Source organism: Pteronotus mesoamericanus, unplaced genomic scaffold (genome assembly GCF_021234165.1).
Source record: "Pteronotus mesoamericanus isolate MK-2021 breed Mesoamerican mustached bat unplaced genomic scaffold, CSHL_Meso_final scaffold_705, whole genome shotgun sequence".
In the NCBI taxonomy this organism is placed as follows: domain Eukaryota; kingdom Metazoa; phylum Chordata; class Mammalia; order Chiroptera; family Mormoopidae; genus Pteronotus; species Pteronotus mesoamericanus.
Window position 1 is genome coordinate 17,674,426 of NW_026555326.1, and position 15,073 is coordinate 17,689,498.

Here is a 15,073-nt window from a genome sequence, read left to right on the forward strand (position 1 = left end):
CAGGGCAAATTTGGACAGGAGGAAGCGGTGGGGGTAGTGTTTAGGGGACAGTGTGAGTGAACTTCTGGAGGTAGGGAAGCTGACATGTGATAGGAGAAGAGACATAATACAACTCTACTCCCAGTCTATTCCTCTTCATAACATTTCCCCCATTTTATTGATCCCATCTGTTCTCCTCTTTCTATCTTCTCTCTTTTTTTTTTTTAACTAAAAGCCAGAAAAGAACAAATATTGCTGTGTTTCCAACAGCAGGTTGAAGAGCCCAGACAAGGGGGCCTCAGAGCCCCATGACTCTGGGTCTTCAGTCAACCCAACATCTGGTAGGCTGAGGAGGTGGAGAGAAAGGCAAGGAGAAGGGAAGGCTGGGCCAAACTCCGAGGGCATCCCAGCCCTCTAAGACAGGAGAGATGGGACAGGGCCAGCAGGGAGGGGACATGAGGTGCTGATCCAGGTGGAAGGTGAGGACGGGCGGCCTAGAACCCGTGGAGGAAGTTGGCAGAGCAGTCTCAGCAGGAGCAGTGACATCCTCCTCACTGTTTGAAGTGGGGCCATGTGCTGATAATGTTGTACAAAGCCTTCCCAGGAGACAGAGTGTTCATAACATCACCTTGTCCCACCAGCAGGTAGTTGGGAGTCAGGTACCCCTTGTCCACTGCACACTGGATCAGGGTCTGAGCTGCATCCAGCGCGGCGGCGTTGGGTGGGGTACCTGCAAAACACAGACAGCCTCTCAATTATAGAATTCCAGGCCACCCAACCCAGAGAAGGACACACGCCTGGATACCCCCCTAACCCACTCCCACCACCAAGCTAGTATACCCACTATTGCCAGCTACCCTATACAGACAGACAGAAAATTAAGTTAAGGCTTCAGATTCCTCAACACCAAAATTCTTCCTGAGTCAAAACAATAAAGCCTAGGATAAAATATGCAATGATCCTAGGAGGTACAAAGCCTTATCCACTGTAAAAGTTTAGCCTGGTAGTTCTCTACTAGGGGCAAGTTAGTTCCCCAGGGGTCATGTAACAATGTCTGCAGATATTTGTGATTGTCACAACTAAAGGAAGGATGTTCTGGTCCTCTGGTGGGTAGAGGCTAGGGATGCTGCTAAACTCCCTGCAATGAACAGGACAACCCCACTTCAAAGAATTATCTAATCTGGAACATCAATAGTGCCGAGTATGAGAAACTTTCTTTAGGCACAAGTGTGCTTCCTGCACCCATCCCTTGCCCAGCTCCATCTCTGGGCACATTACTGGTCACCCTTTGTTCCTGCCTGAACCAGCCTGAATGGCATGGCCTCTTCTTTCCAAAGGTTCAGAAAAAGGCCCCTGAGTCTAAACACACTCTGGTCAAGAGCTCTGAGCAATGACAATTCTCAGTGTGCACTCTGGATGCAGAGACAGGGGCTTATCTGTAGCTGTAACAAATAAGCCACGTGTCCTCAGATTGTTGCCATGGGGTAACTTAGAAAAAATATGCACAAAAAATATGAAGAGTTTTTCTCTTCATCTTACATGTGCCTTGGATACTGGGAAAGAGACGTTTGATTGGGTATGAAGGAAGTAGACTTAGGGTGGGCATTCTGTGCAGGGATCACTTCTGGTCACACTCAATTTACTAAAAAGTCAAATTTGAAGCTGGATAAATCCAGCAAATGCAGCCACTAAAATGACACCTGAGTCTGAAGCCATTGTTGTCCATTATGTCCTTCAAACATCACAAAATGACCGCTCCTGCTCAAAGCCTCCACTTACCTGAGAAGGTGCCCATGAAGGCGATACCCAAAGCAATGTCATTGTATCCAGGAGTGTGGGAGCCTTGGACATTCCAGCCCACTCCTTCATAAATGGCACCATCTTGGCCCACAAGGAGGCTAGAGGGCCAAGAGGAGAGATGGAGATCAGCATGAAAGAGAGGCATTCTGGGACTGTTTCATTCATTCATTCATGCCCTTACTCATCAGACATTGACTAACTATTAAATTCACTGAGTTCCAAGAGAGAGAGAGTCCTTTCCGGTGGCTTGCTGGTCAACCAGCTTTCACGGGGAGTGGGAGGACAAGAAGCCCTGATTTGTTTACTGATTTCTGTGGAGTCAAACTCCCATCCCAGTCGATTTAAGCTACCAGTGACTGAACTCGCTCACAAAATTCCTGTATCTTCAATAATTGGAGCACACCACTGCACCCCAAGTAGCTCTCAGGCTATAAAGAAGAGTGTTTTCAAGCCCTACAACCTGGCCTTTCCCATACCTCACTGATGAAACTGTTGCCCCTAACATGACCTGTGACCTCCTTAGGACTAAGTACAAAGTATACTTCTCCAACCTTCATTTTCCTGATCTCTGTGCATTTGACACTAAGGACCCTTCCCACCTTCTTCAAACATCCCCTCCCCTTAGCTTCCATCACACTACAGTCTCCTGGCCATCTTCTCCAGCAGCTCCCCCTCAAAGTCCTCTGCACCTCATCTTGCTGTTCCCTTTCCTGCATGTGGAGGGGGGTGGTTTCCTCAGGACACTGCCTTCTGCCCTCTCGTCCTCTCCCTCAACACATTCTCCCAGGACAAACCCATCCACTTCCTTTGCTTCAGTTGCCATCCAGGAAAGTCCACTTGTCCACACCTGGACCCACATTCTTCCCCACCTGTTCCTCTTTCTGGGCTCCCCATCTTGGTGAAAGGTGTTACCACGCATCCTCCCACTGGCTCCAGCCAGAAATATGGGCATCAGCCTACTTGCTTCATCCACTCATTAACCAGCTTGCCAACAGTGTCTTCTGACCATTCTCCCTGGTCAACCTCTTCATCATCGGTATAGACTACTAATCTCCACTGACCTCTTAGACTCCGCCACTCTCTCCATGACAGCTGCCACCCTCCAGCCACAGCACCATCCTGTCTTGCCAGCATTGCTGCAGAGCCCTCAGGTGCATCCCACCTCCTCCAGCTTTGTCCTTCACACTCCATTCCTGAAGCTTTGAAGTGAGTGGCCTTTCTAATACAAATCTAATGTCAAGCCCTGCTTTCAATCTCTTGGCACAGAGTCCAAGCTCCCCAGCTTAGTTACAAGGTCCTTTGTGGGATGGTCCATTTGCTTCACCAGCCTTACGTCTCAACACACCCCTCTTTGGCACCTATTTTTATGATGATAAACCTCTCTCAGCTCTTCCAAGGCACCATGGTCAGGCAGGTATCCAGGCCTTCCACAGGGTTTCTTTTCCCCCTCCCTCCTCTGACTAGCTCCTTCTCACCCTCTAGGTCCTGGCTAACATGTTACTCCTCAGGTAGTACTTCCTTCACACTCATTCTCCCAGCAACCAAAAGGAAAGGGGCAGGGGGAAGTAGAAGAGGGTAAAAGGGGGATAGATGGTGTCAGAAGGACACTTGACTTTGGGTCGTTACCACACAATACAATGTACAAATAATGTATTATAGAACTGTACGTGTGAAACCCATGTAATTTTATTAACCAATGTTACCCCAATAAATTCAATAAAATTTTCTTAATAACAACAAAAAAAGCAATCTAAGTAAGAGTTAAGAATGCCTCCTGATCACGCTCCATGTGTTTTCTCTCATAACACTTTGTGTACTCAATTAAGATTTATTTGTTTAATTATCTTCCTCCTTCACCAGAGTATTGGCTCCGTGGAGGCAACAACCTTACCTGTGGTACACCTTGTGGCACCCGCAGAGCATAGCCTAGTACCCACATGGAGGAGGCACCCAGTCACAGCCCAGTGAATTAATTTATAGCAAGTAGGTGTTTACTCGTGACCCCATATCATCTCAAGGTAAGGAAACAGCACAGTTATGCAGTTTTGATTCCGGAGACACAATAAACAATCAGAAGCCAAAGGACAGGCAACTGCCCTCTGAAGCCTGAACCGGGAAAGGGAAAGGATTGCCCTCAGCCCCTATTGTTTTCCAGTTTAGAATTTCAAAATTTTTAGTCAATTTTCAGGTATCCATTCTAATTAAACAGAGCAACACTGTGAACAATCCTGCATAACAAGACCTAGCAAAGCACCAAGTAGGCCCTCATAGATGACAGATGGTGGAGGAAAACTTTCTCCTCTCTTGGGGGGGCTGCTACTTAAATGGAGACAGGAAGATGAGAGGCAGTCAGCCCAGGAGCATACAGTAAGTGCTGGTAACTCCAGCTAAGGCAGGGCACTGCATAGCTGCATATGTTGCATCCTGCACAGAGGTGCCAGGCTGGGGGCCAGTTGGGACTAAAATCCAGCTCCACTAGCTAAGCCATGAACACATTAGAGGAAGGGCTCCTTTGATTAATATACAAATATGCTAACTGAGCTAGTCTGTGATTGTTTCTGTTGGGATGTTAGATGGCTCCTCCCACTTTCCCTAAGGGCTGCTGGGTCTTCCCCATTCTTATCCATGACCCTGGCTCAACACCTTGTGCCTCTCCCTGCCAGTCCCATCTTGTCCCTCCTGTCTCAGGCTAGTGTGATCCTATCCTGCTAGCATCCTCCAGAAATCTTATCTGTAAACTCTGAGAGCATCCTTCAAAGCTTCTACCTTCCCACAGGTTAGTGTTCTTTGTTAAAGAATTGCAGACCTTGGCATTAGAGAAATCAGAAGATACTATGTGGGCTCCCTCAGCCTTCAGATAGGAAACCTATTGTCCCTGAGGAAGCTAGCAGTTTCCAGGTGCAGAGGAATAGCACGATGGGCTATTCCTCTAGTCTAGTCTAGTAAGACAAACTTCGGGTTGCAGCCAAACTGAGAGCAGAGCCTGAGCCGCTGAGAAGTGAGAGGTGATTATGAGAAAAAAGAAACAATCTTAGATTATCCTTTCTACAGATTTCACAATCTTGCATGCATATGACTTCCACTGATATCTTTTCAGCAGAGTCTTGGCCTCCATAATGTCAATATATGACCTTGAAAAAGGATGCACGTTTTAAGAACACGCTCAGGGAAAATGACTACCCCCCCACCCCACAACTACATCTTAACTAAGGCCCATCCAGAGTTGTGTGAGAAATCTGTGGTTACGCATGGGACACCTCTTGAGCAGTGAGCACTCAGTAAACGTTAGTTCCCTTTCCCTTCCTTTCAAAGGTTCAGTATCGGCCCCCAAGGGATAGAAACCCACATGTCCCCAGATCCACTTACTTATATGGAATGTCACAATAGTCAAATCTGTCAATGAAGAGGGATTGCATAGTTTGGACCCGCAGGCGGCATTCCTCAGACATGTTGCAGGTTCTCTCGGCGGTGTGGATGATGATGACATACTTAGCTGGGAGGGTCATCTTGGGGCAGTGGGCCTCCCTAGCCCCCCAAGCAGACCGAGACACAATGCCAGGGCAAGCTGCGTGGGGCCAAAAAGGCAGGGATGTGAGGATTGACTGTGCCCATCCATGTCAACCACCTCATTAGTAAAGGTCAGCATAACCCACAGCGTCCCTCAACATTCACCACCCTCTGGGCACCCTGACCTGATCCTGACTGTGGAACTCAGGAGAGCCCGGCAGCTCTCAGGACGGCCTGCCTGGGAACAGGTATGTCAGCACGGAGAGGTTGGGCTCAAGGGGAAGGAACCAAAGAGCCACAGTTTCTGACCCAAAAATCAGAACCCAAAGGACAATGGGACCGTTGATTCTGAAGGGACATGGGTGCTTTTTATTCCAAGAGAAATATATTTATCTACATGATTGTTTTGTGTGTGTGTGTGTGTGAGAGAGAGAGAGAGAGAGAGAGAGAAGGTGAGAATGAATGTGTAACAGGGCCCTTTGGAGAACTCATTTGAATTTTTATTTGAAAGCATGTCTTTGGGAGTCACTTGTAATCTATAACTGTTCATCAATGTAGACAAGTATTAATATTGATCAATGACATAAACCCAAAGGCAAAGATCAAATTTATTCAGAGCTTTAAAGACTGATTGATTGATTGATTTGATTGATCGTTTGATTTAGAGAGGAGAACGGAGGGGAAAAGAGAGGGAGAAACACCAATGTGTGGCTGCATCTTCCACGCCCCCTGCTGGGGACCTGGCCTTCAACCCAGGCACATGCCCTAGACTGGGAATCAAACCAGCGAACCTTTGGTTCTCAGGCCAGTGCTCAGTCCACTGAGCCACACCAGCCAGGGCAGAGCTTTAAAATAATAGAGCTAATGGCTTTAAAACTTTATTAAGTCCAAGAAAAGGCTGAAAGTGTCCATTAACTATTGAGAACAAGCTCTCCATGGCTGACTGGTTTTGATGTTGCTGTTTATTGAACTCAAAATTGACCTTCTGTCTACCTCTTATGACCTGAGCGATGTGAAACTCCCCCTCTAAACTCAGCATAAGTGGAGGCTCGAGCACGCGGTCTGTTGGTGCTGTCCCAGTGTCTGTGTCCAGACATGTGCACTTGTGCTGGAGAGTTTGTGTCAGGGGCCTTCCCTCTCCGTGGTTGTTTCCCCCTCCACAGCACTTTTCACCAAACAACGCACCAAATGTTTTCTTGTTTATTTGCTAATTGGCTTTCTCTACCCTCCAGGTGGAAACTTCATGAAACTGAATCTGCTTCTGTGTGTTCTGTTGCCTGGTGTATCCTCAGTGACAAGCGGGTGCTCAGTAAAGAACTGCTGAATGGTTGACGAAATGAGTGTTTGTGTGTCACTCATGGCATACAAACTCATGGCACAATGCCATGGCCCCAACATTCCAGGAATGTGAGGGACAAAGCGGTGATCTGGAGGGCCCTTCTCAAGGTTTATCTGCCCTGGAGTTTCAGACAGTTGGGTGATCAGTTGTTTATCAGCAGGAATCCAATGAAAACCTGAATGAAAGGGTCACCCCCGGTGACCATTTGAAATTAGGGGAAGGGGCATGAGTCTGGAGGGAGGCCCATAGGATTGGAAGTCTTACCTTTCTTGGGGCTTGCCTTCTGTAAAGGGACCAGGCAGTTCTCGCTTTTCACAAGAAATGGCTGAACGTACAAGGGTGACAGGTGGCCCTTCCGGACAGCATAGGCTATCAGGTTCTCCATGGCTGACAGGGCAGCAGGGCTGGGACTGTGGCCTGCAAGAGAGTGACCTGTGGGACACCTCGGCCCGGCCTGAGTGAGGGGGCAGAGGGGAAGGAGGAGGTGCCCCGCCAGCCCCTGCATAGCTGTGGGAGGGGAAGAAGGGGGGACAGGCTCATTCCCAGGTCAAGGGTCTGCCTGGTCAGAGCTCTCGGCGGCCCAGGATAAAGACCTTTCCCATCAACCGCCAAGCCTTCCTTCATCCATCCTCTCTCGCCCCTGGATGAGCTGAAGGAGCACCATGCGCAGCAGCGCCCAGTTGGCCAGGTCAGGGCTTCCCCTCGGCAGGGCCCTTCTGGGCAGGCGCCAGCCTCTTTACCTGCATTAATCGCTTCAGTCCTCACCTCAAACCTCAGAGCTGGCTGCTCTTTTTAACCTCTTCACAAAGAGGAACTTGAGGCTCCAAAAAGTAATGGGCTCAAGATCCCATGGCTAATAAGCTGTCCTCAGGGTGACAACAAGGGGTCGCATAAGCAAACCAAGCTGCAGGCACAGCCCTCTGGTGTGCAGGGACCACACCGGAGCTGGAGAAGGCAGATGGGGGCTTGCGCTCTGATTCCCCTCCTTACAGCTAAGTCGCCTTGGGTCGTTTACCTCTCCCGCACTCAGGCTGCCTGTTGTCTAAAAGTGATCATGAGACTTACCTGGACTATCGCCAAGAGTGTTGGGAGGGACAGTGAGAAACTAGATGTGCAAGAACTGTGTTAACAGTCAAGGGTGCACAAATCCCACGGAATGGTCCTGAAGCTTGTACATTAGGACATAGGAGCTGGGGGCCAATAATAAGACTAGGATAAAATGGAAGGGGTTTGGGGAATCAGAGGCCTCAGAGTGGTTTCTAAAAATTGTGTGGGAAATCTGGGAATAAGAGAGCTGGAAAGAGGAGGTTTCCAGCAGCAAACGGGGAAGCGTGGTCTGGCACCACAGAAGTGCCAGGGTTAGAGAGGAAGGCATGACAGTCATTGACACAGAAGTGAGAGCTGAGGCCCAGGTCCTTCCAGGACAGAAGCAGGAGGAGGAGAAGGCTGGACACTGCCCCATGAGATGCCAGAGGAAGAGGAGCCTGCCCCAGAGAAGAAAGCCAGGCTGGGAGGAGGGCCACCATCACGTCCTGTTATGGAAGTCAAGGGGAAGAGAAGTCCAGGAAAGAGCGATCATCCGGGAAGTACGAGAAGGAGAAAAAGAGCTGAGCATGGAGAAAGAAGTAGAGAACTCTTTGGAGAAGGGCAGCTGGGATAGCCATTACCTTCCTTGGTGCCGAAGAAGGCAAAACCCAGGGAGATGTTGTTGTAGCCCCGGGTGTGCGTGCCTTGCATGCCCCAGCCGACACCTTCATATACCTTGCCGTCGTCCCCAACCAGGAAGCTGTGAAGCATGGAAACATGGGCTCAGAGGCTGGCTCTGTGGAACATCCCTGCAGAGAAACCATCCACCCAGCCTCCAAAGGAGAAGGGCTGGAGCCACGGCCACTAAAGGAAATTTGCATGGACTTGTCCCCAACAATGACTAAGCTAAGTCATTTATACTCGTCCTCAGAATTCAGAAGGACCCACTCCCACGCTCCCCACCCCCCTCCCTCATTCAGACACCTGGGTTTCATCATACGCAGAGGGAGAAAAGGTCTGAGCTAACATAGACCCAACCACACAACATAAGGATTCTTCTCAGTCCCCACGTTTCCTTTCCTCCTTCCTGAAAAATGTATGCCTCTGTGTAATCTCCACACAGGCTGCCCATGCGATTTCTCGCTGCCAGGGCTCTGTCTTACAAAGACTTCCCAGGACAATGATGTGGATACAGGCAGTTTATAAGGGAAGAGATCCCAGAAGTCAGAGTGAGGGAGCAAGGAGAAGGGGACAGATGGAAGGAACACAACAAAGTGTGGGAGCTGCGCCACAGTTGCTTCACAGTGGACACCTGAGGCTCAGCCCCTTCCACCCCTGATGTGGGACCTTACAAGGAACTGTGTACAAGCACCTTAGAATTGTCACTCAGCTGGGAGCTGGGGAAACTGCCCACAATTCCTGCCCCCGCAGGGAAGCATTACTCACTGCCCCTCACCATGCAGGACTTGGGTGAAAGCCTGGAGCAGGGAAAAGATGGACGCACTGGGCGCTTATGGTGTAAAACCATCACCAGGCACAGAAACTGCCCACAACCAGCAGAAGTCAGAGGCCATGTGCCCTGGGCCACCAATAGGGTCTCCTAGAGTGACTGATAGGAGGAGAGATTGCCTCACCAAGGTGAAAGCCCCATATGTGTGGTGTACTGAGAATACGCAAGGGGTAAAGAGAGTTCTGGGCCACACTGGGTCCCATTACTGTCACACAGCTGTGTGACTTTGAGAAAATCAAACAACCTCCCTACTTCAGTCACCTCACCCACAGCACAGAGGGGGCAATGCTTGTCCTACCAACCTCCTTTGCTGTTGAGAGCAAGTCATTCCTGTGCGTGCAGGGTACGCATGACCTGCAATGTGTTGTGTGCACTAGGTTTGGAGGGGGCGGGGGTAGAAAGTACAGTTATTACTTAACCTTCCTTTCTTCCTTTTAGAAGATTTCCGAGTCAAGGGTCTCATAGAAAATTTCAAAGGATTTGGAAGTTTATAGGGTTTTTAAAATCTTTTATTCATTATAAACCTAATATAACCTCAACCCAGAAAGTTAGGAAATCGGACGAGAAGGGACAGGAAGAGTCCCCTAAGGAGCAGCTTTGACCCCGCGCCTCCGCCCTGTCGCTTACTTGTAGGCCACGTCACACCAGCTGTTCTTGTGCACGTGATGGGCCTGCAGCTCCCGCACCCTCTGACTGCAGAGAGTCTGGTCGTGACACTCCAGTCCAGGGATGTGATGTGTGACGAGGAAACCCACTGGCATCGTCAGTGAGACGTTACAGCCAACAGCTCCTGCCCCCCACTCCTTACGAGAGACCATGGTGGAGACATCTGCGGGGGGAACCGGAGGAGGGGGGTCACTCAGCACAGCTGGCCCCATCATGGCCACAGGGGCCCCCCGGCCGTGTGTGCCATTCTGGGCTGCGTCGGCCCCATGCACCCGGAGGCGCCTAGGAGGAGGCCTTCAGCAGCAGGCATGCTCTCCTCCTCTTGCCTCCGCTCACCCTCAACACAGGGCCTGCACTGCACGGAGAAGCCTGGATGCTTTGCTCCCCATCCCAGGCAGCACCCTCCCTGCTCGGCCCCCACCCCACCACCCAGGCATCTGCTTCTCCCCACTCCCCCTGGGGAAGGCCTGAGCACCCTCTCGGTCTCACCTCCGCACTAATGCGCTCTGTGCACACTGTGCTCTCCAAGAGTTTTCTCTGTGCCCTTGCCTGAGTCCTTTGTCCTGACCAAGCACTCCCTGAGGGGGCTACATTTTCTCCTCAGCCTCAGGGGTCTCTCCTAGCAGGACCTGGTAGGGCAGGACCCTGCTGAGTGCAGACCTGGCCTCTCCCCTTCCTGGTTCTTGTCCCCTTCCAACACCACCACACCCCCAAGGTTCAAGGGCCAAGACAATCTGTGCAGGGGGTTTGCTGGTGCCCCCCTCTGTGTCTCAACCCCACTGCCCCCCATCTCAGCCACTGCGCTGATCTCAGAGACATCTGGTCACGTGAGGAACCCCAACCCCAGCCTCCTCACCATACAGACCCAGTCTGCCTTTGCCAGTGATCTTGGAGATGTTCACAAACAGATCCTGGAGCCTCTCTGACAAGTTCTTGACTTGTGTTTTATCCCAGGAGAAAGCACCTGCAAAGGAATGTTCCATTTTGCCTCAGTACTCAAGAAGCCCAGTACCAGCCACCTCCACACACAAATCCAGGCCCCTCCACACTCCCTCTGCCTCCCCAGACCCCCAGCCCCTCCAGGAAGCCCTCTGGGCTGACCAGAAGACCACCTCCAATAGAAGAACCCGGTGCTGTTTTCTCCAACACCAGCTCCAGGTAATCCCCCAGGAAGTTAGCTACACAGCCAAGGGCAGGGAGCAGGAAATGTTACCCTTTCCTCCTGAGCTACATCTATATACACAGTTGGAAAAAACAACTGGAAATGTATCCAGGCACTTCAAAACCACACAGTGTCCTCTCCTGTGTGAATTTTACCTCATGGAAGCTAAGCAATGGGGAGACTATGTGGAGGAGAGTGTAGAAAAATCTACAGGAATCAGGACAGTTCCTGTGGGACTGGTTTTGGGGGCATTTGTGATGCCCATGTTCCTGTGTGAGGGACTGTGGGGATGGGCATCCCTATCCCTAAGGTATTTTCTCTTACTGACACGTGTGACCGTCTGCCACAGGTTAACCTCTGGTTAACATGCAACAAATAGCATCACTGCTCCGAACTGCAAAACTCTTCCTGTGAATTACAATATCCCCTTTCAACCTCATAGAAAGTTTAGAAGACCATGACCTTATCTCAATTTTCAGGTGGTAAAATTAAGATTTAAAGAGCTGACTAACTTGTTTAAAATCATTGCCAGAAGCCAGGCAAGGATTTGAACTCAGGTCTAGAGACTAGGCTTTGGGCTCTCCATGCAAAGCTATTCCTTCTCCATGTGGGAGAGCCAGCATTTAAAGAATTCCTGTAATGAGACTTCAGAATGATCTTTCTCAGTTACCCTCTGATTCAATGATGGAAAACTTACCCCAAGCCTCGAAACCCAGAGTGGAGAACAAAAGAAGCCACAGCAGCATCCTCACGTGGCCCAGGGACACCAACCGGGAGAGTGCGGACTGCGGCCCTGGGAGAGACGCAGGCAGTTAACCCAACCGCGTTCACTCTTCAGACAGGCACCACCCACCGCACGGCCCCGGGTCTGCGTCCCACCAAACAGTGGGCCTCCCGGAGGCCAGCACCTACTCATGCTTCTCAGGGTCCCCAGTACAGGTGAGCGGCTCATCAAATAGGTAAACACCCTTGTCCTGTTACTCTGGGCAACTCCATTTCATTGAGTGCATACTCTGCACAGGGTCTGTGTGGATATTCGCACATGCAATCTTATCTAATCCTCACTCTAACCCTGCAACATAGGATTGCCAGCCCCCGTTCTCATAGGAGAGGACCATAAAATCCAAGAACATGAGAATCAAGAAATCCAAACGCACATGGGTAGGTCTAGTGCAAAGACCTGCCCAGCTGGGGATGGGGAGGGGGATGAGAAGAGGGGGAGAGCTCCCAGTTCTAAGGCAGAGGAAATCTGACCTTACCTCTCCATCTAGTGGAATCCAGCCCCTTTGTTGAGAGAGGGCTTCCCAAGAAAAACCACTCACACTCACACTCAGATATACCTGGGGATCCCATGCAGGTCAGGGTACAGGCAACTCACCTCTCATTGGCTGGCGGCTCCTCCCTTTCAGACTTGGCCTTGGCCCTGCCCTCCTTGGCCAGCAGCTGCCTCCTCTGGCCTTCACTCTCCCTGCACTAGAGGGCACTCCCTCCCGGGAATGGAGCCTCTGGCTCTGGCTTCTCACAGAGGAAAGCTGGATTCCTAATAAAAGGTGAAGAGAAGTTCTGAGGCTCAGAGCCTGCTCCCTCCACAGCACCGAGAGGAACTCTGTGAAACCAGACTCGGGTTGCGAGCAGGGACCGCCCTGTGAATAAGCCCAGGTGCCTCCTCCCTGGGAAAGGACGAGATTGCCCAAGCTCCACGAGCTCCTTCCTCACCCCAGACCTCAGGAAGCCTGGCCAACGTCGGGGTGCTCGTGGGACCTGGAGGTCGTGCCCCACATCTGGGAGCTTCCTGTCCTGGAGACATATCACCAGGAGTGTGAAGGCTGCAGGTGGGGGGTCCATCACCAACACCCTGCCCCACAGGAGACTCCGTGGGGGCCGGGGAAGAGGTGTCCAGGGTAGCAGCAAAGAAACAGAAAGATGTATTCCAGGAGGCAGCTGCTATGCCCAGTTCTGACCCGGTAGCCTAAACGCCCATCATCCCCCTCCTGCCACACCCCCACCCCCAGCATCCACTGTCACCGCCCAGGGAGCCTCCCACAAACCGAGAATGCCCAGCCCCTCCCCACTCCCAGCTCAAGGCCCTATTACGCTCATCGCCTAACCTGTCCCACAGTGTGCAGTCTGGTCTCGAACAGCCCTTGAATCCTCACAGAGGAAACCATACATGATACTCTCCATGAGTCAATAGGACATGTGTCTGCCCTGGGACCCACCCGGGGCTCTCACCTCCTGGGGGTGGGGACAGCCTGCTGAGACTGCGGACAGGACCCTTCTGAGGGGAAGCTCCAACCCAGAACGGGCGCCCTCATCAGGCTGTAGTCTCACCCTCAGGCCCAGGGTCCCTGGAAAAGCTCCTGGAAGGAGTCCTTGAATGCGCACTGGTATCCCCGACTGTTCCCCCCAGTGGATCCACGCAGACCCAGGCTGGGAAGAAGGTCCAGGGAGCACCTGTGCAGAGGAGCAGGGGGTTACTCGTCCTGGCGCAAGGGTGCATGTGGGGACAGGCCAGGAGCCAGGGGTGAAGGAGGTGAAAAGCTAGCCTGGGGCCCAAGCTGCAGGGACCCGCAGTTTCACAGACACTGGTGGTTCGCTGTTTTCTGTGCTTCCGCTGTCGCCCAGTCCGGGCTGGCATTAAAACTCTTACATTGAGAAGGCCTGTGGGCTCTCCTCCCGGGCACCAAGTTAAGGGAGTTTAGAAGACTGGCTCCCCTCTGCAGAAGGGCTTGGGAAACGGGAAGCCATGTAAGAGAGGAGAGGGAGCTGGTAGAGCAGGCAGGGGCCTATGGGAGACGAACAAATTCTTGGGGACTGACAGACCACAGGACTCCCTGAGGCAAATGCCTACTGTGACCCAGGGCGTCAGGAGCGAGGAGCAGCACAGTGTGGCTCTTTGCCTTAGGACTAAAAACCTAACAGGACCTGCTAAGTTCCGAGGTCACCTCCCCAGCTCCTCTCATCTCTCTCAGCCAGAGTGGCTCCCTTCCCTACCTGGGCCCAAGGCTCCATTTCAGCCTGGCTTCTTCCAGAGGCCTCCGTGAACAGTGGTGACTAGTCAGGCCTCAAGGCCCTTCTTCTGCACAGAATTCTCATAAATTGTAAGAATGTAATTATAAAAGCTCTATGACGGCGCTCCCAAGTCTCTCTCCTTGTCAGTGCCTGACAAGTCTGTCTCCTTACCAGTGCCTTTCAAAGGTGTGGAAAGAAGGACGGAAAAAGAAAAGCAAGCAGACACACAGGTGTGGTTCACATGAGCAGTGGTTCTCAAAGAGAGGTCCACGGGACCAGGGGTCCCCAAGGTCCTTCAGGGGCTCCATGAGGTCAAAACTATTTCCAGAACAATTTATCACTGTGCTGATATTTACCCTGACAACACAAAAACAACAGGATGTGAAACTGCTAGTGTCTTAGCCAGAATCAAGAGATGGCACCAAACTGCGCTAGCAGTCAATGTGTTCCTCTCAACGCATTCTTTCAAAATGAAAAAAAAAAAGTTTCACTTGGCCTGGACAGTGTGGCTAAGTTGATTGGAGCATCATCCCACACACCAAAAGGATGCAGGTTCAATTCCAGGTCAGTGCACATGCCTAGGCTGGGGTTTCAATCCCTGGTCAGGGCGTTACGAGAAGGCAACCAATCAATGTTTCTCACTCTCTCTCAATCTCTTCGTCTCTCTCTAAAATCAATAAAAATATCCTTGAGTGAGGATTTTTTTTTAAATTTGTTTAATGTGCTCTGGTAAGGATTAAAAAAAAAGCTTCACTTGAGAATGTTCTTGATGAAACAGTGAAATTTTTTGTATTACACATTTTATTTTATTGAAGCCCTCATGTGATTGAGTGGTGAGCTGAACTAGCCACTTTTCTCTGGAATACCATTTTTACTTGAAAGAACAAATAATAGTCAAATTGTGGGTTGGATATTCATTCTGGTGTACACGTGGCAAACATTTTCTTCAAAATGAACAGAGTGAAACTTTCACTTCAAGGAAAACAACCAATGGGATTTGTTAGCATAATAAAATTGGAGCTTTCAAGCAAAATTTAGAACTTTGGAACATTGTGTCTGCCACCATGAGTTT

At 50.8% G+C, this 15,073-nt stretch overlaps 1 protein-coding gene across 1 annotated transcript; it reads right to left on the minus strand.

Annotated features, from left to right (window-relative positions):
* Positions 1-530: 530 nt before the first annotated feature.
* On the minus strand, positions 531-11,735 carry LOC129062179 (peptidoglycan recognition protein 4-like). The gene is made up of 8 exons (XM_054562964.1): positions 11,687-11,735; positions 10,684-10,791; positions 9,789-9,990; positions 8,293-8,411; positions 6,890-7,042; positions 5,146-5,344; positions 1,759-1,877; positions 531-709 (listed from the first exon to the last, which is right to left on the minus strand). The coding sequence occupies exons 1-8, from the start codon at positions 11,733-11,735 to the stop codon at positions 531-533; spliced, it is 1,128 nt and encodes a 375-aa protein (XP_054418939.1).
* Positions 11,736-15,073: the final 3,338 nt, after the last annotated feature.